Source organism: Heterodontus francisci, chromosome 15 (assembly GCF_036365525.1).
Source record: "Heterodontus francisci isolate sHetFra1 chromosome 15, sHetFra1.hap1, whole genome shotgun sequence".
NCBI classification, from domain to species: domain Eukaryota; kingdom Metazoa; phylum Chordata; class Chondrichthyes; order Heterodontiformes; family Heterodontidae; genus Heterodontus; species Heterodontus francisci.
In genome coordinates this window covers 21,603,107-21,627,979 of record NC_090385.1, presented here as the reverse complement: position 1 = coordinate 21,627,979, position 24,873 = coordinate 21,603,107, and the positions used below count along the sequence as shown (strand labels likewise).

General features: G+C 43.0%; 1 protein-coding gene across 1 annotated transcript in view; it reads left to right on the top strand.

Annotated features, from left to right (window-relative positions):
- LOC137377530 (phosphatidylinositol 3,4,5-trisphosphate 5-phosphatase 2-like) overlaps positions 1-24,873 on the top strand; it is a 178,513-nt gene that overhangs the window by 82,182 nt on the left and 71,458 nt on the right. Inside the window, exons 6-12 of the mRNA XM_068047218.1 lie at positions 1,279-1,410; positions 3,148-3,232; positions 7,355-7,447; positions 13,802-13,921; positions 15,449-15,563; positions 16,250-16,356; positions 20,703-20,805. Of these exons, the coding sequence (XP_067903319.1) occupies positions 1,279-1,410; positions 3,148-3,232; positions 7,355-7,447; positions 13,802-13,921; positions 15,449-15,563; positions 16,250-16,356; positions 20,703-20,805 (755 nt within the window). The remainder of the gene's footprint in view (positions 1-1,278; positions 1,411-3,147; positions 3,233-7,354; positions 7,448-13,801; positions 13,922-15,448; positions 15,564-16,249; positions 16,357-20,702; positions 20,806-24,873) is intronic.

The window sequence follows — 24,873 nt, the reverse complement described above, 5'->3', positions numbered from 1 at the left end:
CAAGAGGCCAATATTGAAGGAGTGCAGATATTGCCGAGGGTTATGGGCTGGAGGAAATTGCAGGGATAGGGAGGGGCCAAGCCATCGAGGGATTTGAAACTAAGGATGACGATTTTAACATTGAGGCATTGTTTAACCGGGAGCCAATGTAGGTCAGCGAACAATGGAGTGACGGGTAAATGGGATTTGGTGTGAGTTAGGACATAGGCAGCAGAGTTCTGCTTGACCTCAAGCTTATGGAGTGTAGAATAGGAGTGTATTACAATAACAAGTCGAGAGGTTGCAACGGCACGGATGACAGTTTCAGCAGCAGATGAGCTGAGGCAGGGGCGAAGTTGGGTGATGTTAGAGGTGGTAATAGACAGTCTTGATAATGGCACAGATATGTGGCCATAAGCTCATCTCGGAGTCATGTATGACATGAATGTTGTGAACAGTCTGGTTCAGCCTCAGACAGTTGCCAGGGAGAGCAATGGAGTCAGTGGTGAGGGACTGGAGTTTGTGGCAGGGTCCAAAGTAAATGCTTCAGTCTTCCTAATATTAAATTGGAGGAAATTTCTATTCATTCAGTACTGGATGTCAGAATAGCAGTCTGGCAATTTGATGTCAATGGAGAGGAAGAAAGAGATAGTGGTGAGGTAGAGCTGGGTATTGCCAGTGCCCTGTGGAGCGATCCTCCGGTCTTTTTAAGTCTAAGTTTCAAGAGCCAGGAACCCCATCCTTTTAAAGCAACTGCAGAGGCCTTGGACCCAGGCCCAGTGCTGGAACCTTGGACCTCAGGTAATTGCAGCTGTGTTTTTGGATGAAGTCACCGAGGGGCAGCATGTAAACAAGAAATAGGAGTGGGCCAAGGATAGATCCTTGGGGGCACCAGAGGTAACGTTGTGGGCCCAGGAAGAGAAGTTACAGGAGGTGATTCTCTAAGACAGATCCAGGCAGCCATCTGCATAAAGCCTCCACACACAGAAATCATGAGTCTAGTTTTTTCATGCTTGGGTTACGAAACATAACATGGAACTCAGCCCTGGGTTGAACAGGATTTACATGGTTTTACGTGGTCTGGCTCAGCCTGAGCAAGTAATCAGAATGGGAGACTGAGCTAATAGCAAGGGAGGGCGTTTATGGTGTATCAAGGAAACAATGGCTTTAATCGTTCTGGATCCACTTTTGAAAGTGACAATATTGAAAAGAATTGTTAACCAGCCTGGGTTTTTGAGGACACGTGAACTTTTCTGAATACTGTGCATAATATAATCTCCTTCTTTACAACCTGTTCAGTGATTATGCTACTTTGGTGAATGACTACTTGAAGATGAGTCTTCAGAAGGACCTTGATGCTATTAGTTCAGGAACCACAACTCTTTTACATCTCAACAAGGTCATTGTGAGGTTCTGCAAAGACATGGACAGGTACGATCCAGCAGTAAGCCTGGGCACTTATATTCTTCAATATCATTGGAGTAAAAAGCACCAAAACTGAAACTTACTGGATTGATGGGACAGATCCAAATATAAAAGTTTTTAAAATGTTCAAATGTCCTATAAAGAAATCCAATGAGCAACAAATGCTGTTTTCCTGAAATAAAGACAGAAAATTCTGGAAATACGCAGAAGGTCCATCAGCATCTACAAAGAGAAAAGATAGATTGATGATTTGGGTGTAGATCCTTGATCAGAATTCAGCTCGTACAAAGAGTCTCCACATGAAACATGTTAACTGTATATCAATGTGTTTAATTATATGTAAATGGAGGGTATTAATTGGGGTTTTACCCGAGCATATATAAAGGGCTGGATTTTGTGTTGGAGGTGGGGCTCCTGGCGCCGGGCTGAAAAGGCGGGGGACAGCCCATCTCTGCCCTTCCGTGCCCCTGTGGAGCGATCCTCCGGTCTTTTTAAGTCTAAGTTTCAGGAGCCAGGATCCCCGTCTTTTTAAAGCAACTGCGGAGGCCTTGGACCCAAGCCCAGTGCTGGAACCTTGGACCTCAGGGAAGTGAGACGGGGTCGCTGCGGCCAGTCCAGAAGGTCATGGTGAGGGTGGATGGGGGTGCAGTTGGTCATGTAGTCCAGGGGGAGGGGGGTCCCGGGGGTAAAGTGGTTCCTGTTGGGGTTCCTCCGTGGGCCACCGATTGCCATAGAAGTGGGACGCCCTACAAGCCTGCAGGGATATGTCTCATGTTACAAGGCGCCCTCCCTGCATGGCAGAGGCACCCGTCACTGGTAAGATCCCAGTGGCAGTGGGAAGAGGCCCTTAATTGGTTGTTAATAGGCCATTTAAGGGCCTCAGTTGGCTTCTGGGTGGGAAGGCCATCGTTGGCCTATCCTGCCCCCAGGGAAATTGCTTGGCAGGAGGCCCTCTGTCCCCACCACCTGTTGCGATACTCTGTGCCCCCCTGCCTCTGACCCCACCTCAGGGGGCCACATAAAATTCCGTCCAAAGAAATACTTACTGAAACAGCGTGTGGTTGAGTTTGGAGGTATGTGCTTGTAATGTTTCACTCTGTAAATAAATATAAGACTGAGATTGGCTCCAATATCATGCTTTACCAACTGGCTTTCTGGAATAGAACAAAGTATTCGCCAATCTTTTAGATGTTGATAGTCCTGCTGTGTAATTCAACATTTTCTGTCCTATGTGTTTTTTACTTGGAGTTTTATTAGACATGTGTTCAACATGCCCAATCACAAAATTCTACCCCACCGTATCCAACCCTTACCCATTGCCTACCCATGTATGTTTTCAAACAGGAGTTACTGGATAATTATCAGGGACAATAACCCTTGCTAATTGTTTTACTCTCCCTAGCTCAATCGTGCTGAGGCCTTTCTATCCTGACCTGGACTCAAATCAGCAGACTCATCAAAGTGACTTCTGATTTGAATATCTTGGTGTCAACTTTTCCAGCACATCTTTCTAACCTGGGTTATTATTTCAAACTTTCAAATTTGACCGAGAGACATGACAGATGACGAAACAACATCACCAGTTATTTATATTTTGATTAAAAATGCACTGGTCCTTTAAAAGTTTCAGGGACTCAAGTTCAGGATGAACCTTTTCAAATTGAGCCATTTTATATTAGTCCTAGTTCATTGTCTATTCCTTTTCCCCATCTGTTCCGGCTCACTTTCTGCTTTTTTATACAGGGAGATTGACCTGGTGGTTACCAACCTTGAGGCATTAATGCAGGTATTTGGTGGGAATACCCATTGCAACACATCCAAAAAAGAGGTGAGTTATGAACTAAGCTCAAGAACATTGTACAAACCAGAATGATCTGAAGTTCAATTCTAAACATAATCTTTCATGTGTGTGGTGCGGAGAAGAGTTGTAGAAATCTCCCCATATGTTTCAGCTTTCTAGGAATTTCTCACTTCCTCTCTTGAAGGCAGCAACCCATGTTGCCATATAAGTCCATGGCACAAACCACCCTACAGACATTACCCAATTAACTATTATTTACATGTAAGCACAAATGCTGAGGTTGCCAAAATCCCTGGAGTCAGAGAAGGTGGGAAGTCTGATCAATGCTGAAGGGAGCCAGGAATTTGGGATGGAACCCCTTCTGCTCTGATTCTATCATTTTAAATACTGGTAGTGAGGATGTGGGCAGATCTTCTGCTTGCCACACTCCCTCCTGCTCCCCACCCCCCCACCCCTGACAGTACACACATGGCACTTCCTAAGCTTGCCTAGGATAGTCGTCTATTTACATGCACTATGGCTCTCGTGAGTACCAGTATGGGCCCAGTAAACAACCCAGAATCTCTGGAAAAGGTAATCAGTTCCAGAAAGGGAATTGATTACCGTTTTTTGAGTGGGTCCTGTTCAGCCTGAGGAAATTTAATGCAAAAGGTGAGAAAATGGGCATGGTATTTACTCTGAGCTGCTCCACTTAACTGGAAGTGCAGCAGCATCTTCATTTACATGGTGAACAGTGTTTCTGCCACACCTCCAGCCAAGTTACAGGAGTGGAACAGGAGCAACCCCAAGGAATTTTCAAGTCATTGCCTCCATAGTGATTCTTGCATTTGCCCAGTTGGAACACTGGACACAGTGAGCTGTCTGTTGAGCCCCGGCATTCAGCGTTCAAAGGTTAGTGCAGAAGTTCTTATGACATCCAGAGCATGGCTGGGCAAATTCCCCATCAACAAATTTTCTCCAGGCAGCTCTCCAGACACCTTTTTTCCTGCTACAACAGGCCCCCGGGTCATGATAATGTCATGGGAATAGGTGTTTAAGAAGATGGCTTGTTTTGGAGAAAAGAAGCCAATGGTTACCTTTGCATTCCACGATAATGCTGCAATAGTGAGCAGTTTTAGCAGACAAGAGTAGTGTTTTATGTGGTCCAGCCAGATCTGCTGGTGGATGGCTAAATCAGTTGTCCGCTATGTCCTTTCAAGTCTGCGCCCCTTTGGCCTTAAGGGAGCAGAGATTAGAGCCGTACAAGGGAGAATTGTCAGGGTGAGAGAGCGTATTGGTTTTATCGGGCACGAGGTGGAAGAGAGAGTGCAGTCGAGCAAATCAGCAGTTGCAGAAATGTGTGACGAATGGAAGGCCAAAAGCCTGTTGGGATTTTGGAAGTGTAGCTGTAAGTGAATTGGGGGATAGTTCTTTTCCTGGATGAATTGGGGCGGCGCAGTGGTTAGCACCGCAGCCTCACAGCTCCAGCGACCCGGGTTCAATTCTGGGTACTGCCTGGAGTTTGCAAGTTCTCCCTGTGTCTGCGTGGGTTTTCTCCGGGTGCTCCGGTTTCCTCCCACAGCCAAAAGACTTGCAGGTTGGTAGGTAAATTGGCCATTATAAATTGCCCCTAGTATAGGTAGGTGGTACGGAAATATAGGGACAGGTGGGGATGTGGTAGTAATATGGGATTAGTGTAGGATTAGTATAAATGGGTGGTTGATGGTCGGCACAGACTCGGTGGGCCGAAGGGCCTGTTTCAGTGCTGTATCTCTAAAACTAAAGCTAAATACAGAAGGAGATAGGGTCAGAGCGTGGAAGGGGGACATGGATGGAGAGCGATAAGGAAGTGAGCAGTTGTCTTATCTTTGATTGGTTCACATACAAGAATGCCCCGGGCTTTCTGAATACCGACATTTCCCAGTCACTCTTCATTTAAAAAATATTCTGCTTTTCTAGTTTTCCTACTAAATTGGATAACTTCACACTTGCCCACATTGTATTCCATCTGTCATGTTCTTGCCCATTCACTTAACCTGTCGAAATCCCTTCACAGCCTCTTTGTATCTTCCTCACTGCTTTCTTTACCATCTAACTTTGTATCATCAGCATACTTGGATACATTACACTTGGTCTTCTTTTCTAATTTTATTGATATAGATTGTAAATAGCTGAGGCCCAAGCACAGATCATTGCGGTACCCCATTAGTTGCAACTTGCCAACCTGAAAATGACCCACTTATTTCTATTCTGTTTTCTGCCTGCTAACCAATCCAGTCTTTGCAAATATATTACCCCCAATCCTATGAGCCCTAATTTTGTATAGTAAGCTCTGTAGTAAGGCGGGATGTAGTGTATTTGGATTTTCAAAAAGCATTCGATTAAGTGCCATACATCTTTTTTTCAAGAGTGGGTAGGAATGGACGACAAATGCTGGCTTTGCCAATGATACCCACACCCCATGAAAGAATTTTAAAGAATGTATGGCACCTTATCGAATGCTTTTTGAAAATCCAAATACACAACATTCATGGTTTCCCCCCTTTTCCATCCAACTAATTACATCCTCAAAAAACTAACAGATTTGTCAAAAATGATTTCCTTTTCATAAATCCATGTTGACACTGTTGAATCACATTATGATTTTCTAAGTGCCCAGTTGCCACATCCCTAATAATAGGTTCTAGCATTTTCCCTACTCATGCTGTCAGGCTAACTGGCTTTAAGTTCCTTGTTTTCTTTCTGCCTCCTTTTCTGAATAGCAGGGTTAAGTTTTCTATCTTCCAATCTGTGGGGACTGTGCTAGAATCTAGGGAAATCTGCAAGATCAAAACCAATGGATTCATTATCTTTGTAACTACCTCTTTTGAAACCCAAGCTTGCATGCCATCAGGTCCAGAGGCACTGTTGACTTTTAGAACCATTAATTTCTCCAGTACTATAGCTTTACTTATATAAAATTCTTAAAGTTCCTCAATCTCATTAGACCCTTGGGCTGGAATTTTACATTGAGGCGGTGGCCCTGCACACCAGCTTAAAAGTCAGGGGTGAGCCCCCTTTCTGCTGGGTTTGGAAACAGCCTAGGCCCTTAATTGGCTTCAGATGGGACTTCCACCCCTCTGAGGCAAGAAGTCCCACGTCCAAGAGCTGCCGGAAAATCAGAAGGCTGGCAGCTCCTCAGTGCCAACAGCTCCACTGGAAGCGGTGGTCACTGCTGGGACTGTACCCAGCAAAAAGAGGACAATGGACATCACCCTTTAGGAAGGTTTGGGCCTCACCAGGGACAGTCAGCTGGGCCCCGGTGAGGGGGGTGAGTTCATAGTCTAGGACAGGGGGATAGTTTTAGTGGGGGTGGCCCATGCTGCTGTGGGGGGTGGGGGGCCCTCAGTGGGGCACGGTGCTCGATCAGGAGGGACCCCCAGCCCGCAAGTATCTCACTGCCGTTGGTATTACTGGGCAGTCTCTAGTTTTAGGTTTAACTAAACCATTTTCAAACTCAATGTTAAATTCTATCATATTATGACCAATCTTCCTTAGAGGCCCCTTTCTTACAAGATTATGAATTAACCCTTTCTCATTGCACAATGCTGGATCTAAAATAGCCTATTCACTAGTTGGTTCCTTGCTATACTGATCTAGAAAACTATCTTGTATATATTCCATGGGGTAGATTCAGAGAAGTAGTTGCCTGTGATAGGTGTCTCCAGGGGGCATAATCTTAAAATTACAACTAGGCCATTGAGGAGTGAAATTAGGAAGAATTTTTCACACAAAGTGTATTGGAAATCTGGAATTTTCATTTCCAAAGGATTGTGGGTACTGAGTCAACTGGAATTGTTAAGACTGAGAACAACAGATTTATTAGATGAGGTTTTCAAGGGGTGTAGATCAAAGGTGGGTTAATGGAGTTGAGATGCAGAACAGCCATAATCTAATGGAATGGTGGAACAGGTTCAAAGGTCTGCTCATGTTTCCACGTCTCTATCCCTACCCTGAAGGGTATTAGTGAATCAGTTGGATTTTTACAACACTTTGTCAGTTTTCACTTCTAGGTTGCTGTCCATGATGCGACCATGCTGTGTGGGTTATTTATTTAGAAGAGAAATCTTGTGAACTATTGATTTTTTTTTTAAGTGCAAGGTTAAATAACTGATGTTTCTATTTTCACAGGAACCTCTCAGTCCAAGCGGTTCTAATGAGCTCGAAGTCCTCATCAACAAAATTAAAAATCTGGGCAATTTGCTGCCTAATATGGAGGAAAGGGTAATTTTTAAAAATATTTTTGAACTTGTTCATATTGGGGCTGGTGAGTAGCTAGGTGAGCTGGTATACTAAACTTTCACCTCTCATATCCAAAAAAATGTTGCAAAATTGTTCAGAGAGCCATGAGGAAAATAGGTACCAAGACAAAGGTGAGGTCAAAGGTCTGAGTTTTAAAGGAGGAGAGAGGGAGGTGGAGGGGCTTAGCTAAGGAATTCCAGAGAGTACAAACTAGGTGGTTGAAGGCATGATTGCCATTGATGGGCTGAAGGGGGGGGGGGGGGGAGGAGGAATGCACAAGATGCTGTCGGCAGAGGAAAGGAGAGTTCAGAAAGAGTTGTAGGGTTGTGGATTATGAAGATAGAGAGTGGTGAGACCACAGAACAATTTAACAACAAGGACAGAATTCAGCAGAATTGATGCTAATTTGCAATCTGACATGAAGAGGCCACAATGATGTATTGTGAAAAGCAATTATAGTGCAATGGAATGCTATAGATTTTCTTCAATAAAGGCAACTCCTTTAAAGGATCACCATCTACATAAAAACTGTTTTTAAAAACATTTTTTTTATGCTTGGGAAGTAAAGGGAGCCAGAAAAGATATTCATTTATTGATATCACAGTTGAGTGGACAATGACTAATTTTGATATTTACTTCACCTCGTCATGGTTTTGTAAGCATGTGAAAAAGAGTTGATTTACCACCTGCCTTGTCATGAAAATGGTGATCCTTTAAAAATCAATTAAACTTTTCATTGAGGTAGTACAAAGGCATTTAAAAATGGTTTAATTGTTACTGAGTTAGTAACACCAACTTGAAAGAGATATTTCCAGTTAATGGTAGAACAACCACAACATACTAAAAAACAAACAAGCAGTGCCTGATTTGAACTTTGCCCCCAATCTTCTTATGTCACTGTGCAACCTCAGCTGAAAATAGGAAAGGTCACATATTTAAAGTAGAAGGTCAATCTAGGGGAAATGCATGGTTATATCTCTCATCACTCCTTGTCCAGTTTCTGATCAGTCCGCATCACCAAGGCTGCTATTATGTAGTTAGACCTGTATCTCACCCAACTACTGCTGAATCCCTCATCACTAAACATAAATTCCCAAAAGACACTTCAGCAAAGGAATAAACAATGAGCAAGAATTAAGAGAGGAGTTGGGAATGTATGCAATGGCATGGTAGATTTTAAGGCTGGTTTTAAAGATGGGAGGAGGTATAGCATAGTGAAGAAATTTAGGCTCATGGAATAAAAGGGACATTAGCAAAATGGATAGAGAATTGGCTGAGTGACAGGAAGCAAAGAGTAGTGGGTTTAGGTTATTTTACGGGCTGAAGGAAGGTTTGTAGTGGAGTTCCTCAGGGGTCAGTGTTGGGACCCTTGCTTTTCCTAATATATATTAATGACCTAGACCTTGGTGGGCGGTGCACAATTTCAAAGTTTGCAGATGATACGAAACTTGAAAGCATTGTGAAATGTGAGGAGGGTAGTGTAGAACTCTAAAAGGACACAGACAAGTTGGTGGAATGGGCGGATAGGTGGCAGTTGAAGTTCAGTGTGGAGAAATATGAAGTGATTCATTTTGGTAGGAAGAACATGGAGAGACAATATAAAATAAAGGGTACAATTCTACTGGGGGTGCAGGAGCAGAGGGATCTGGATGTATATGTGCATTGAAGATGGCAGGACAGGTTGAGAGAACAGTTAATAAAGCAGATAGTATCCTGGGTTTTGTTAAAAGGGGCATAGAGTACAAGAGCAGGGAAGTTATATTGAGCTTGTTGTCATGCAGGCCCCCACCTGCCAAGAATGAGGGATATTAATTTTGCCACATGGACATTAAATTTCAAATTGTTGCTGGGAAGAAGAGAAGACCTGATACAAGGGGTTGCCAGGTGCCTGGCTGGGAAGACATTTTTGCATATTAGCAGACAGTGTTGGAACAAAGGAGCTATCCTCTGCTCCAATACAATATACAGAACAGACCTGGTCAAACTGGTCAGACCTTGATAAGGTGGATTCAAAATTGGCTTAGCTGTAGGAGACTGAGAGTAATGACAGACAGCTGTTTTAGTGATTGGAAGCCAGTGTCCAGTGGCGTACCAGAGGGATCTGTGCTGGGTCCCCTATTGTTTGCCATTTATATAAACGACATAGATAACTATGTGGGGAGTAGGATCAGTAAGTTTGCGGATGACACAAAAATTGGCCAAGTGGCTAACTGAGGTTGAGTGTCTCGGGTTACAGGAAGATAAAGACGGGATGGTCAAATGGGCAGAAAAGTAGCAGATGGAATTTAACCCTGAAAAATGTGAGGTGGTACACTTTGGAAGGAGTAATGTGACACGGAAGTATTCAATGAATGGCCTGACACTGAGAAGTTCTGAGGAACAAAGGGACCTTGGCGTGTTTGTCCATAGATCTCTGAAGGCAGAAGGGCAGGTTAATCTTCTCTTCTCTTCTTTGGCCTCCTTGTCTCGGGAGACAATGGGTAAGCGCCTGGAGGTGGTTAGTGGTTTGTGGAGCAGCGCCTGGAGTGGCTATAAAGGCCAATACTAGAGTGACAGACTCTTCCACAGGTGCTGCAGAAAATATTTGTTTTCGGGGCTGTTACACAGTTGGCTCTCCCCTTGCGCTTCTGTCTTTTTTCCTGCCAACTGCTAAGTCTTTTCGTCTTGCCACACTTTAGCCCCGCCTTTATGGCTGCCCACCAGCTCTGGTGATCACTGGCAACTGACTCCCACGACTTGTGATCAGTGTCACAGGACTTCATGTCGCGTTTGCAGACGTCTTTAAAGCGGAGACATAGTCGGCCGGTAGGTCTGATACCAGTGGCGAGCTGGTGTCCTTGGGGATCCTGCCATCTTCCATGCAGCTCACATGGCCAAGCCATCTCAAACGGCGCTGACTCAGTAGTGTGTATAAGCTGGGGATGTTGGCCGCCTCGAGGACTTCTGTGTTGGAGATGCGATCCTGCCACTTGATGCCAAGGATTCTCCGGAAGCAGCGACGATGGAATGAATTGAGACGTCGCTCTTGGCTGACGTACGTTGTCCAGGCCTCGCTGCCGTAGAGCAAGGTACTGAGGACACAGGCTTGATACACTCGGACTTTTGTGTTCCGTGTCAGTGCGCCATTTTCCCACACTCTCTTGGCCAGTCTGGACATAGCAGTGGAAGCCTTTCCCATGCGCTTGTTGATTTCTGCATCTAGAGACAGGTTACAGGTGATAGTTAAGACTAGGTAGGTGAACTCTTGAACTACTTCCAGAGCGTGGTCGCTGATATTGATGGATGGAGCATTTCTGACGTCCTGTCCCATGATGTTTGTTTTCTTGAGGCTGATGGTTAAGCCAAATTCGTTGCAGGCAGCCGCAAACCTGTTGATGAGACTCTGCAGACAGTCTTCAGTGTGAGATGTTAATGCAGCATCGTCAGCAAAGAGGAGTTCCCTGATGACGACTTTCCGTACTTTGGTCTTCGCTCTTAGACAGGCAAGGTTGAACAACCTGCCCCCTGATCTTGTGTGGAGGAAAATTCCACAGGTTAATAGGGTGGTGCAAAAGGCATATGGGACACTTGCCTTTATCAATCGAGGCATAGATTACAAAAACAGGGAGGTCATGTTGGAGTTGTATGAAACTTTGGAAAGGCCACAGCTGGAGTACTGTGTGCAATTCTGGTCACCACATTATAGGAAGGATCTGATTGCACTGGAGGGGGTGCAGAGGCAATTCACCAGGATGTTGCCTAGGATGGAACATTTAAGCTATGAAGAGAGGTTGGATAGGCTTGGGTTGTTTTCGCTGGAGCAGAGAAGACTGAGGGGTGACCTGATTGAGGTGTACAAGATTATGAGGGGCATGGACAGGGTGGAAAGGGAGCATCTGTTCCCCTTAGTTGAAGGGTCAGTTATGAGGGGACACAAGTTTAAGGTGAGGCCTCAGCTGGAGTATTGCATCCAATTCTGGGCACCGCACTTTAGGAAGGATGTGAAGGCATTGGAGAGAGTACAGAAAAGATTCAAGAGGATGGTTCCAGGGATGAGGAACCTCAGTTATGAAGATAGATTGGAGAAGTTAGGACTGTTTTCCTTGGAGAAAAGAAGGCCGAAAGGGATCTGATTGAGGTATTCAAAATCATGAGAGATCGGGACAGAGTAGCGAGGGAGAAACTGTTCCCACTTGTGAAAATAATTGGTAAAAGAAACAAAAGCGACATGAGGAAAATCTTATTCACACAGTGAGTGGTTAAGATCTGGAATGCACTGCCTGACAGTGTGGTGCAGGCAGGTTCAATTGAAGCATTCAAAAGGGAATTAGACTGTTATCTGTAAAGGAAAAATGTGCCGGGTTATGGGAAGAAGGCGGGGGAATGGCACTCAGTGAATTGCTCATTCGGTGCAGACACAATGGGCCACAATAGGCAGCACAGTGGCGCTGTGGTTAGCACCGCAGCCTCACAGCTCCAGCGACCCGGGTTCAATTCTGGGTACTGCCTGTGCGAAGTTTGCAAGTTCTCCCTGTGACCACGTGGGTTTCTGCCAGGTGCTCTGGTTTACTCCCACAGCCAAAGACTTGCAGGTTGATAGGTAAATTGGCCATTATAAATTGCCCCTAGTATAGGTAGGTGATTGGGGATGTGGTAGGAATATGGGATTAATGTAGGATTAGTATTTAAAAAAAAAAATGGGTGGTTGTTGGTCGGCACAGACTTGGTGGCCCGAAGGGCCTGTTTCAGTGCTGTATCTCTAAATAAATGACCAATTTCTGCATTGTAACAATTCTTTGATTCTGTGAGGAAGGGAATTCCAGAGTGCAGTGTCATGGCAGCTAAACGTTCTGGCATTGGCGTTTAGACCACAGGTCTTTTTATTCATTTCATGAGATGTGGGCATCGCTGGCAAGGCCAGCATTTGTTGCCCATCCTGAATTGCCCCTTGTTGTGAGCTGCCTTCCTGAACCACTGCGGTCCATCTGATGCAGGTACACCTATAGTGCTGTTAGGGAGGGAGTTCCAGGATTTTTATCCAGCGACGTTGAAGAAACAGTGAAATGGTTCCAAGTCAGGATGGCGTGTGTCTTGGAGGGGAACTTGCAGGTGGTGGTGCTCCCATGCATCTGCTGCCCTTGTTCTTCTAGCTGGTGGAGGTCCTGGGCTTGCAAGGTGCTGTGGAAGAAGCCTTGGTGAGTCGCTGCAGTGCATCTTGTAAAGGATACACACTGCTGCCACTCTGTGTCAGTGGTGGAGGGAGTGAATGTTAAAGGTGTGGATAGGGTGCCGATCAAGTGGGCTGCTTTGTCCTGGATGGTGTCAAGCTTCTTGAGTGTTGTTGGAGCTGCACCCATCCAGGCAAGTGGAGAGTATTCCATCACACTCCTGACTTGTACATTGTAGATGGTGGGTTACTCGCCACAGAATTCCCAGCCTCTAACCTGCTTTGGTCGGCATAGTATTTATGTGACTGGTGCAGTCAATTTCTGGTCAATGGTCAGCCAGGGTCAGAAGGGCAGAGATTATAATCTGGCATATAATGCTAGAGGAAGTTACAAGGGCAAAGGTGGGTAAGATCAAAGATTTTAAAGTCCGTTCCAGGGCAAGGGGACACTGTGAAGATGGATGAAGAAAAGAATGGTGAATTGGTATTAGTGTGGGATAAGATGAAAACGGCTGAATTTTGGAGAAGTTGGTGTTTATAAAGCTTGTGAGGAGGACATTCATGAAGAAAACCTGGTGAAATTTTTATTTCTTCTTGGGATGTGGGCAACAGTGGCAAGGCACTACTAATGGTTTGTCTGTAGTTACCCTGAGTGTATTATGAGTCACCCTAGTATGGCACTCATGTCCCATGTAGGCCAGACTGGGTAGGGTTGGGAAATTCCCTTCCCTGAGGGATATTTGTGAGCCAGTCAGGTTTTTACAACAAGCCGACAGATTTCATGGTCCATTGCATAACCTGTCAGAGTGGAAGCTGAACTTGCAATCTTTGGGTTGCTCGTGCAGTGCCATAACTGCTGGGTATTGCATCCTGTCACTGAGGGACAGTATGCAAAGAAGGAGTAGGAAGGAGCCAAGGATGGAACTGGAGATTGTGCGAGGCTGAAGGATTGATTTCTGAAATGTTCTTATACAAGCTCTCCCTGCCGGCACCATGCGCAAATTTCAGTAAATCTAGAACCCTTCAAAATGTCCCCCCCCCGCCCCATAGACTTTCCTTCTGTAATGATGTTATCAAAATACCACAGCTGATATCAGCAATGATAAAACATAGAAAAGGAGGATTGCAGGGTTGTATCCTGGTTATGGAGTTCAGGTGATCTTCATCCATTGTGGTTTGTTTGTTGACAGGTTTTGAGGGCATTGCAGCACATGGTAGTCACGAACAGGGTGGAATTACCTGTTCATTTAACATCTTCTGAAAACCACGGAAGGAATTCATCTAAACCTATCCCAATCCAGAGCTTTGAGGTAACAGAACAAGCTTTTCTATTTTGTTTTTAAAAGCACAAGTTTTTTATGGAAAAGGAAAAAATGGTGCTGGGAATGATTTATTTATCCCCTGCCACCACATCAAGCTGAGATGAAATGTGAAGCAAGGCTGTTTGGAAAGAAGCTTCTTAAAGTAAAAGCAGTTTGGAAGATGCTGCTTATTGTTCTCAGTCTGTCCGCTCTGCTCGTGTTATTCATTATCTTTGGCTGATGGGGGATGGGGGAGGCAGGGTAGGTCTCACGTTCCCCTGTTGTTACTCGGAACAGGTATTTTTTAAATTCATTCATGGGATGTGGCATTTATTGCACATCCCCTAATTGCCCTTGAGAAGGTGGTGGTGAGCTGCCATCTTGAACTGCTACAGTCCATGTGGGGTCGGTACACCCACAGTGTTGTTAGGAAGGGAGTTCCAGGCTTTTGACCCAAATTCCAAGTCAGGATGTTGTGTGGCTCAGAGAGGAACTTGCAGGTGGTGGTGTTCCTAGGCATCTGCAGCTCTTGTCCTTCTAGGTGGTAGCGGTCACGGGTTTGGAAGGTGATGTCCAAGGAGCCTTGGTGCATTGCTGCAGTGCATCTTGTATATGGTACACACTGCTGCCACTGCGTCGGTGGCGGAGGGAGTGAATGTTTGTGGATGGGGTGCCAAACAAGAAGGCTGCTTTGTCCTGGATGGTATTGAGCTTCTTGAGTGTTGTTGGAGCTGCACCCATCCAGGCAAGTGGAGAGTATTCCATCACACTCCTGACTTGTGCCTTGTAGATGGTGGACAGGCTTTGGGCAGACAGGAGGTGAATTACTCGCCACAGAATTCCTAGCCTCTGACCTGGTATCTGCAAAGACACCCCAGTAATGACTCTTGCTGTTCTTATCCCTTCCATGGAAGAGCACTATAGTCCCTTATCACATCCCCACTGCAATATGGCTGAAATCAGAAATGCAGCAGATTATGGCATCATGGACACGTGCTGTATCCCTTTCAAATTCCCTATTTTTTTTTTAGGATAATTTTTTCCCCCCTTTACTGCTCTCCTCTCATGAAGGTATGAAATCTTGGTGGGGTATAATTCTATGAGCCCTCTGGTGCCATGCCCAAGTAACTATTTTGCATATGTAAGTTTAGAAAATGTGTATCGGCGGTTTATGGAACTGTACCACAGTAGAGCATTATCCAGAACCCCCCTTCACTTAATGTTCATAAATACATTTCTAACAGAAGTCATTGGATGCTAATCAGGAATGGGAACACTTCCTGATTTTAACCCTTCCTAACCCAATGATGCCAATGGTAATTGCAAACCTCTTGCTATTCTGGCTAAGATCAGCTAATTCATCAGAATGCATCAATCAAACCCGATCCTTCACAGTCTGTGTGACTCAGGACCTCAACAAATAGTTTGTTTCTTGTATGCAGTTACAAACTCAGCCAGTGGGGCAAAAACAGATAATAATGATCATGTGAAACTATCCTGCTCAGGTAAAGATTTCTATTCTCTTTTTACCTTTAGGTAAAGCTTGGGAAGACTCAGAAATATACATTAAGTGTTGACGTGGATGGAGGGAAGCTTCAAATCTCAAAGAAAGCCACTGGTTCACCTGAGGAATCCATCTTGTATGATAAAAGTAAGGAGTGTTGGCCATTGATCAAGACCAGCACCTACCCTTCTGCTCAGGCTACATGCTGGCTGCATGCTTTGCATTTCTCATTTAGGATTTTATTATATTAAAAAATGAAGAGAAAACAGAAAGGAACAAGATCATAAGATAATTGCAAATAAGGAAAGCATATTTGACCCTCATGAACTTATCCATTCTGAGGAATCCTAATAGCCCCCTGTGTTGAGTCTAATTGTTTCCTTAGATGATTCCACTACTCTATCCAGAAGTCTATTCCACATGTTGATCAGTCTGTGTGAAAAGGAAATTCCTGATACAGTTCTGAATTTAACTTTTACTAGTTTGAAACTATGATTTCCTGTTCTACTCCCGCAGTTTACTTTAAAGTAATATTATGGGTTAAATTTATTTAAATCCTTTAACAATCTTGTATACCTCTATAAGATCTCCTCTCGGACATTTTTAAGCTGAAGAGATGAAATAGGGACAGGTGGGGATGTGGTAGGAATATGGAATTAGTGTAGGATTAGTATAAATGGGTGGTTGATGGTCGGCACAGACTCGGTGGGCCGAAGGGCCTGTTTCAGTGCTGTATCTCTAAACTAAACTAAACTAAACTTTCCTCATAGTTTAGACTTATTAGCTGCTGATAAACATGGATAATTGACTTGTTTTATCCCCTTGTTTTACAGTTTTGCAATTGGTTAAATATCAGAGTACGCCAAATACACTACAGATTGTGACTGACAAAGAAAATCAGAAAAATCAGCAGAGGGATTTCATTTTTGAAAATGCACGGGTAAGTTACGAGCACAAGGGTTTCTAGAATGTTACACTTGTACACACTTGTGTAAATAACATTTTAATTATCAAGGTGAAAGATGTCGTCGCTGGAGTGTTGAACACTTTTTTCACTTCAGCCACCTGTAGGCTACATAGTTGATTTATTTTGGCATTTGAACCATCTTCAAAATTTTGGAATAATTATTGCAGCTTTATTCATAACCAATATCTACCAGAGACAAATAACAGTATAATATGGGCATAACATTCTGAAGCTTTCTGTGTCAGTGGCCCACAGTGTATTGTTCTGTGATGATATGTACAGGGTATTATGCCCAGCAACAGCAAGTATATTATTTAATCATATCAGCAGATCTCTTGCAGTATTGCTCATGGTATTTCAAAATTGTACTGTTACAAAGGAAGTAGTCCTGGGATGCAGGAGTGGGGATAGATTGAATGGAGTTGAAAAGGAGTTTGTGAGAGATGTACTCAGAGGCAGTGAAGTAAGTGAGTTTTGATTGGTTCTTTGGGAAATTTGGGCCAGCAATGTTTACATGGGAACCTCTGAAAACCTGAGGGTTCTGTGACATTTGGAAATCATTTTCACTCTTGCTTTCAGATAAAATGTTTTGTGATGATTTAAAAACATGCAGTAGCACACTATTTCCCTTCCACCACAAACAGGCGACATCCCAATCAGAGGCAATGATAACACCAGAAGCTAAGCCAAATACTTAAATTAAGCTGATCTAGAAAAATTCAGTTGGAGCAACCCCAGTCCCAATGCGAGTTCCACAATTCCCGGCCCACTGCATACTTGGAAAATTTGGGCATGTGTACATCCTTGAAAGCAATCCTTATCCTATACAACCTAGAAGACACAAATCAGAAGTGTGCTGGAATACTCTCCACTTGCTTGAATGAGTGTAGCTGTAACCAACACTCAAGAAGCTCGACAGCATCCAGGACAAAGAAATCACTTATTGACACTTCACCCATTAGCAGAAACATCCAACCCCCTTCACCATGAGTGTACTGTGGCTGCATTGTGTACTATCCGCAGGATGCACTGCAGCAACTCACACAAGAAATAGGAGCAGGAGTAGACCATATGGCCTATCGAGCCTGCTCTGCCATTCAAAACGATCATGGCTGATCTTAGGATTCAATTCCACTTTTCCGCCCGCTCGCCATATCCCTTGATTCCCTGAGAGACCAAAAATCTGTCTATCCCAGCTTAAATGTATTCAATGATGGAGCATCGACAACCCTCTGGGGCAGAGAATTCCAAAGATTCACAACCCTTTGAGTGAAGTAATTTCTCCTCATCTTAATCAAGGTTTCTTCTGCAGCATCTCATGACCTCCACCAACCAGAAGGACAAGGGCAGCAGGTGCATGGTGTCATGAGATGCTTCCATTATTAATATTTTTTGAGGACTCATTTTTAAAAGATTGTGAAAATTGGTTAATTTGAAAGACCGACAAGATGCCTGGATTTGTCTATTTTTTGAAGTGTTACTGGAAGGATACTTCAGATTTAAAAAGAAATGTTGACTGGAAGAGGCAATGAAGTGCTAAAATAAATATAAGGAGCCTTGCTTGCTATTGGAACTGCAACTGAAAAGTCACATGTCTAGGTTTAGTTGACAGGAGTTTTGGCTTGTTGATTTGGCTTGGATTATTTGAATGCTCAGTTGGTGAATAGCAGCTGAGAGATGAGCCACGCAACTCATCCTTTTCCACCTGTTTTGATTCTTCTGAGAATCCAGTGTGATAGCTGAAACCACTGAGGCAGTAATTCTCGTGAAAAGCCTGCAAGACTACTACTCGCGTCTCCTGAATCGAACTGCTCTAGAAAGATCCCAGTAACAGCCATCTCTGTGTACCCGGACACCAGACCATAGGCTGTCTGGAACATTCCATATCTTATCCTTTTTCTTCAAGAATTGACAATAACTTGGCCAAAGTAATTTTTTTAAAGTTGATCTCTGCAGAGCCAGTTTTTTCATTTTTCTTTATATTTTTTTCTTTAACCGGTGTGTGTGTGTCCGTGTGTCATAGATTATTTTAGAAGGGTATGTATTTGAACTTCCATATTTCAAACATGGTGTTGATAAGCTTTGCATCTTTATTGAATAAGTCTTGTTTCTTTTATTCATTCGTGGGATATGGGCATCGCTGACAAGGTCAGCATTTATTGCCCACCCATAGTTGCCCTTGAGAAGGTGGTGGTGAGCTGCCTTCTTGAACCGCTGCAGTCCATGTGGAGTAGGTACACCCACAGTGCTGTTAGGAAGGGAGTTCCAGGATTTTGTCCCAGCAACAGTGAAGGAACGGCGATATAGTTGTAACAAATCAATAATTTTGTTATTTATTAAAGAAACCTGGTTGGTGGATTTTTTATCCTGAAACTATTATAAAGTATATAATTGGCCGTTTTAGTAACTGGGTAAAATATTGAAACATAAGTTGTGACCTGTGGGGTAGTGGAACTAGCGAATGACAGTTTTTATTTTATTTATTCATGGGATGTGGACGTCGCTGGCCAGGCCAGCATTTATTGCCCATACCCTAATTGCCCTTGAGAAGGTGGTGGTGAGCTGCCTCTTGAACCACTGCAGTCCATGTGGGGTAGGTACACCCACAGTGCTGTTAGGAAGGGAGTTCCAGGATTTTGACCCAGTGACAGTGAAGGAACGGCAATATAGTTCCAAGTCAGGATGGTGTGTGACTTGGAGGGGAACTTGCAGGTAGTGGTGTTCCCATGCATTTGCTGCCCTTGTCCTTCTAGTTGGTAGAGGTTATGGGTTTGGAAGGTGCTGTCTAAGGAGCCTTGGTGCGTTGCTGCAGTGCATCTTGTAGATGGTGCACACTGCTGCCACTGTGTGCTGGTGGTGGAGGGAGTGAATGTTTGTAGATGGGGTGCCAATCAAGCGGGCTGCTTTGTCCTGGATGGTGTCGAGCTTCCTGAGTGTTGTTGGAGCTGCACCCATCCAGGCAAGTGCATTCCTCCAACCTTGATTGTAACAATGGGAACACCATCACTTACAAATTCACGTCCAAGGCACACACTATCCTGACTTAGACATGTATCATTGTGGCTGCATCAAAATCCTGAGACTCTTGACCTAACTGCATTGAGGAAGTACCTTCATCACAAAGGTTAAACTACAAGGAGAGATTAAACAAGCTTGGGTTGTATTCCCTGGAATTTAGAAAGTTAAGGGTGAAATAATTGAAGTTTTCAAGATATTAAGGGGAACAGGGCAAAACTATTTCTGTTGGTTGGGGAGTTGAGAACTAGGAGGAATAGTCAAAAAGTTAGAGCCAGAGCATTCAGGAGTGAAATTAGGAAACACTTCTTCATGCAAAGGTGATAAAAGTTTAGAATTCTCTTCTGCAAATGGCAATTGATGCTCGATCAATTATTAATTTTAAAAATGAGGTTGATAGATTTTTGTTAGCCAAAGGTATTCAGGGATATGTGGTAAAGGAGGGTATATGGAGTTAGTTTGCAGATCAGCCATGATCGCATTGAATGGCGGGGAACAGGTTCGAGGGACTAAATGGCCTCCTCCTGTTCCTATGTTCCTACACAGACTGCAGCAGTTCTAGAAGAAAGCCCAACAACATCATTTCAAGGGCAACTAGGAATGGGCAATAAATGCCAGTCTTTTCAGCAATGACTACAACCCAAAAAAAAAGAGCAGGGACAAGTACGTAATGATGTCTTTGGTACACCAGGCTGTAATGTATGTTTTCTGTACCGTACAGGAACCAAGTTTATGTTAGCTGTAAACAAGAAAAAAAATCGAATAAAATTCCCATCATGGAACAGAATGGTCATTTTTGTCACAGAGGTTGTTAGGATGGGCCTTTGAGTGATGGAAATGTCATTCTGGTACAGTAGGAGACATTCTTCTGAAATTAAGGTTAAGCCACTTGTTGATGCAGAGTAGAAGAAACCTATGTAGTCCATGCTTGACAATGACGTTGATTCATTTGCCAGCACTATCATTCTTCCTCTTGACGAGCACCTAAAATTAGCCAAAGAAATCAGGAGGAAGCTGCAAATGTTAATAAATCAATATAATAGCTGTTGTTTAGGGATATTTCCAAGGCACTTTCAGGATGTGAAAGACTGTAAATCACTTGAGCATGGCTTTTATGGTTTACTCAGTCATCTGAATCTCTTGAATATGTTAAAGGTGTTATTATTTTTTACAGTAAGTCTGAAATGGACTTTTGCACTAATGATGGTGCCAATCTTCGTTTCTGGACTTGAGTATTATATTGAAATTGTCATTATTCTCTACATCAGGATTGATATTGACACTCTCTGATCTTCTCCCTACAGAAACGAGAAGCCTTCTGCCAGCTTCTTCAGCTTATGAAGAACATACACTCTCAGCAGGATGAACCAGACATGATATCGATCTTTATTGGAAGCTGGAACATGGGTAAGTTATCAAAGGATTGTGTCCCAACTAGAAAAACACAGTACCAGAAAATTATGCAATGTATGTAGTGGGTGGCATATATTCTTTGGAATGGGTGCTTCTGCGTTTTCTCCCAGGCCTGTCCTAACCTGTGACTGAGTGATGCTGCTTGTCAGTGAGATTGCTCGTGTGTGCTGGAAGGAAAAGAGCCCACTACAGCAGTAAGTTAGTTTCATTTAAAGATAGTAATTATTTTTATTATTACATTTGTGTCATACTTTGAGCTGAAAGTAGCACCCCTTGTCTTTCCTTAATAATTCAATTAAAATAATTATGACGCTTTTTGGACAAATGCAAGCTGGTTACAACAATTTTCGGTTGCTGGTATGAGTTAGTTCTAAACAGTTAAGGAATGGTGCTAATTATGGCACCAGGGCAATCTGATAATAGAGCTTAAATTTCAATTGTCAGACATTTGTTAAATCACAGATCTAAGTACAGATTTGGACAGGTTTTAGGGGAACACTTTCGGTGAGTCTGGAATATTGTATGCAAGTGATATTTTTAAAGGGATGGAGACAATTAAAGAGGACTGTTGCAATCGGGTGACAGAAATTCTGAAATGTCATCTGTTACGACCAGGGTTGGAGGAATAAACTGTCTTTCTCTAGTTCCATTACTCAACTGGTCACAATATATATTTAAATGTTTTACCCTGTTACCGATACGGCCAATTATATACTTTATATTATTTTCAGAATAAAAATCCGCCAACAAAATAGTTGAATTATTATAAAACAAGACTTATTCAATAAAGATGCAAAGCTTATTAACACACAGTTTGAAATATGAAAGTATAAATATCTACCCTTCTAAAATATCCTAACACACACACACTGGTTAAAGAAAAAAATAAAGAAAATAGAAAAACTGGCTCTGCAGAGATCAACTTTAAAAAAATACTTTGGCCAAGTTATTATCAATTCTTGAAGAAAAAGGATAAGATATGAAATGTTCCAGATGGCCCTTTAGTTTGGTGTCCAGCTCTACGTAGATGGCTGTCACTGGGTTCTTTCTGGAGCAGTTCTGGTCAGGAGATGTCGAGGAGGCTTTTCGGGAGAATTCTTGCATCAGTGGTTTCAACCATCACCCTGGATTCTCAGAAGATTTTTCAAAACAGCTGGCAATGGATGAGTTGGGTGGCTCCTCTCTTAGCAGACTATCCGCCAACTGAACTCCAAACAATATCCAAAAATGAAACCAATACTCCTGACAGACATAAATCCAGGCATGTGACTTCTCTACGTCCAAACAGTTAAATAGTCCATAAGACTCCTGCTGTTTACTTAGCTTAAGACAAGTGACTTCCAGTAAGTGTTTGTTTTTAAACAAAGTGCCAAGTGTCGTTCCAGTGATCCTTTTAAAAACAAACAAGTCCAGGCATCTTCTCAGGTATTTTCCACAGTCTTTTAAACACAAGTCCTCAAAAGAATATTAATAATGGAAGCACCTTCATGACACCTCCACCCTTGGAGGAATGAAACACCATTTTTAAATGTGTTTCATTATAAAGTTTGGACAAAAAAAACCATGAAAAAATTATTAAAACACATTTGCACACTCATTTTCATTCACTCTTTACCTGTAAATAATTCAGTTATGCCCTGTACCATCTTTGTACTCAGATAACTCAAGAAAAGTTAAATTCCAGACAAAGCATCGGCAATTACATTGTTTTTTTACCCCTGCAATGTGGATAATCTTTAAGTGATAGGGCTGCAATAATAAACTCCATCAAAATAGCCTGGCATTCTGGTTTTTGAATTTTTCCACAAAGGCTAGGGGGTTATGATCAGTATACACCAGTGTCTCCCTGTAGCCCTGGCAGACATATATCTCAAAATGTTTAAAAGCTAGCAGTAAGCCCAGGGTTTCTTTTTCCACTGTAAAGTATCTCTTTTGGTGTTGATTTTTGGAAAAGTATCCTTCTGGCCTTTCTATGTCAGAGTCGTCATTTTGTAACAAGACTGCACCTACCCAGGTCACTAGCATCAATTGCTACCTTGAAGGGCTTAGTGAAATTTGGGGCAGACAACACTGGTTCATTGATCAAAATTACTTTCAGCCTCTCAAAAGATGCTTGGCACCCCTCTGACCACACTACATTGGCTTTCTTTTGTAGCAAATTTATCAGTGGAGCAGTTATAGTGCTGAAATTTGGTACTAACTTGCAAAAAAAAAACACACATCTTCAAAAACCTCATGATTTCTCTTTTAGTCTTAGGGGCAGGGAACTCCACCAATGCTTGTACATTTGTTGTTCTTGCCAACACTTGTCATTGCCCTACTATATGCCCTAGGTAGTTTACCTATGCTTTTGCAAATTCACTTTTGGCAAGGTTTATCATCAAATCAGCTGACTGTAATTTTCTAAACAGAGCTTCTAGTTGTTCCAAGTGGTCCTTCCAAGTGTCACTGTATACTAGCACATCATCAAGGTAAACCACACCATTAGGAACACTGGCTGCCATTTGGTTCAAATTGCTGGGGCAATTTTTAGCCTGAATGGCATCACTTGGCATTGGAAAAGACTGTCTGGTGTGACAAAGGCCAATATTTCTTTAACTTGGAGTGTTAAAGGAACTTGCCAGCATCCCTTTAGCAAATCTATTTTGGTAAGAAATGTGGCACTGCCAACTCTGTCAATATAGTCTTCCAAGCGAGGAATTGGGTAGGAGACTGCATTAATCTCCTGTAGGAGACCTTTGTTACTGCATTAACCTTTCTGTAGTCTATACAACATCTAAGTTGAAGCATCAGTCTTAGGCACTAACATGACTGGAGAACTCCAGCTGCTTTGGTTGGGTTCAATTAGGTGGTTTTTCCAACATGTATTGGATTTCTGCTTTTACCTGGGTCTGTTTCTTTGGACCTAAACAATATGGATGCTGTTTTATAGGAAAGGATTCTCCTACATCCACATCATGTATGGTTAAGGTTGTACATCCTGGTTTGTCCCTACAGACTCCTTTAAATGCTGTGAGTAGCCTTGTTAGGTCTTCTCGTTGTTCTGCATCTAAATATGAAAGCATAGTGTCTAATCTCCCTAACAATTCAGTGTTAGCTAACCATATAGTAGAAAGTTCAATTTGGGAATTGCCTAGGCCTCCTTCTGCCGCATCCTCACCATCCTTTTCATCCTTCATTGTCCTTACTACCTAATATACCTGTGCTTGCTTATCTTCCTCCCGGTGGTGATATTGTTTCAACGTATTGATGTGACACAGCCAATTCGTTTTCCGGTGGATCTGGGGTGTCAATCAAATAATTTACTTTACCAATCCTTTTCACTACTCTGTATGGACCACTGAACCATGCTTTCAGCTGTTCACCCTGGAAAGGCAGTAATAATAAACATCATCTCCTGATTGAAATGTCCGGGTCTTGGCATACCTATCTGCCCTTTTCTTCATAGTTGTTTGGTAAGCTTTAAGGTGTTCCTGAGCCATTTTGCAGGCTCTCGTGAGCTGTTCCTGGAACACAGATACATAATTCACCGTGGAAGGTGTGTCCCTTTGTTCTAGAAACCTTTCTTGGTTTAGAGGACCTCTTACCTCCTGTCCATAATCTAATTCAAAAGGACTAAAACCAGTAGACTCATTAGGTGACTTCTGGGTGAGAAACAAAAGAATTTCCAGCCCATTATCCCAATCATGGGGATATTCATGACAGTATGCCCTGATCATCATTTTGAGGGTCTGATGGTATTGTTCTAAAGCCCCTTGTGCATGTGGGTGGTATGCTGAGGACTCTAACTGTGTTATACCCAAATTACTCATAACTGCCTGAAAAATTTTAGACAAAATTAGAAGCCTGATCCGACTGGATCTCAATCTGTAATCCATATCGAGTGATGCACTGGGTTAACTTATCTACCACTACCTTAGCAGAAATAGTTCTCAAGGGAAAGGCCTCTGGGAACCAAGTAGCCATATCCATAATAGTGAGTATATATTGGTGTCCCATTTTTGTTTTTGGTAAAAGTCTCACACAGTCTACCAACACCCTGCGAAATGGTTCCCCAAAAAC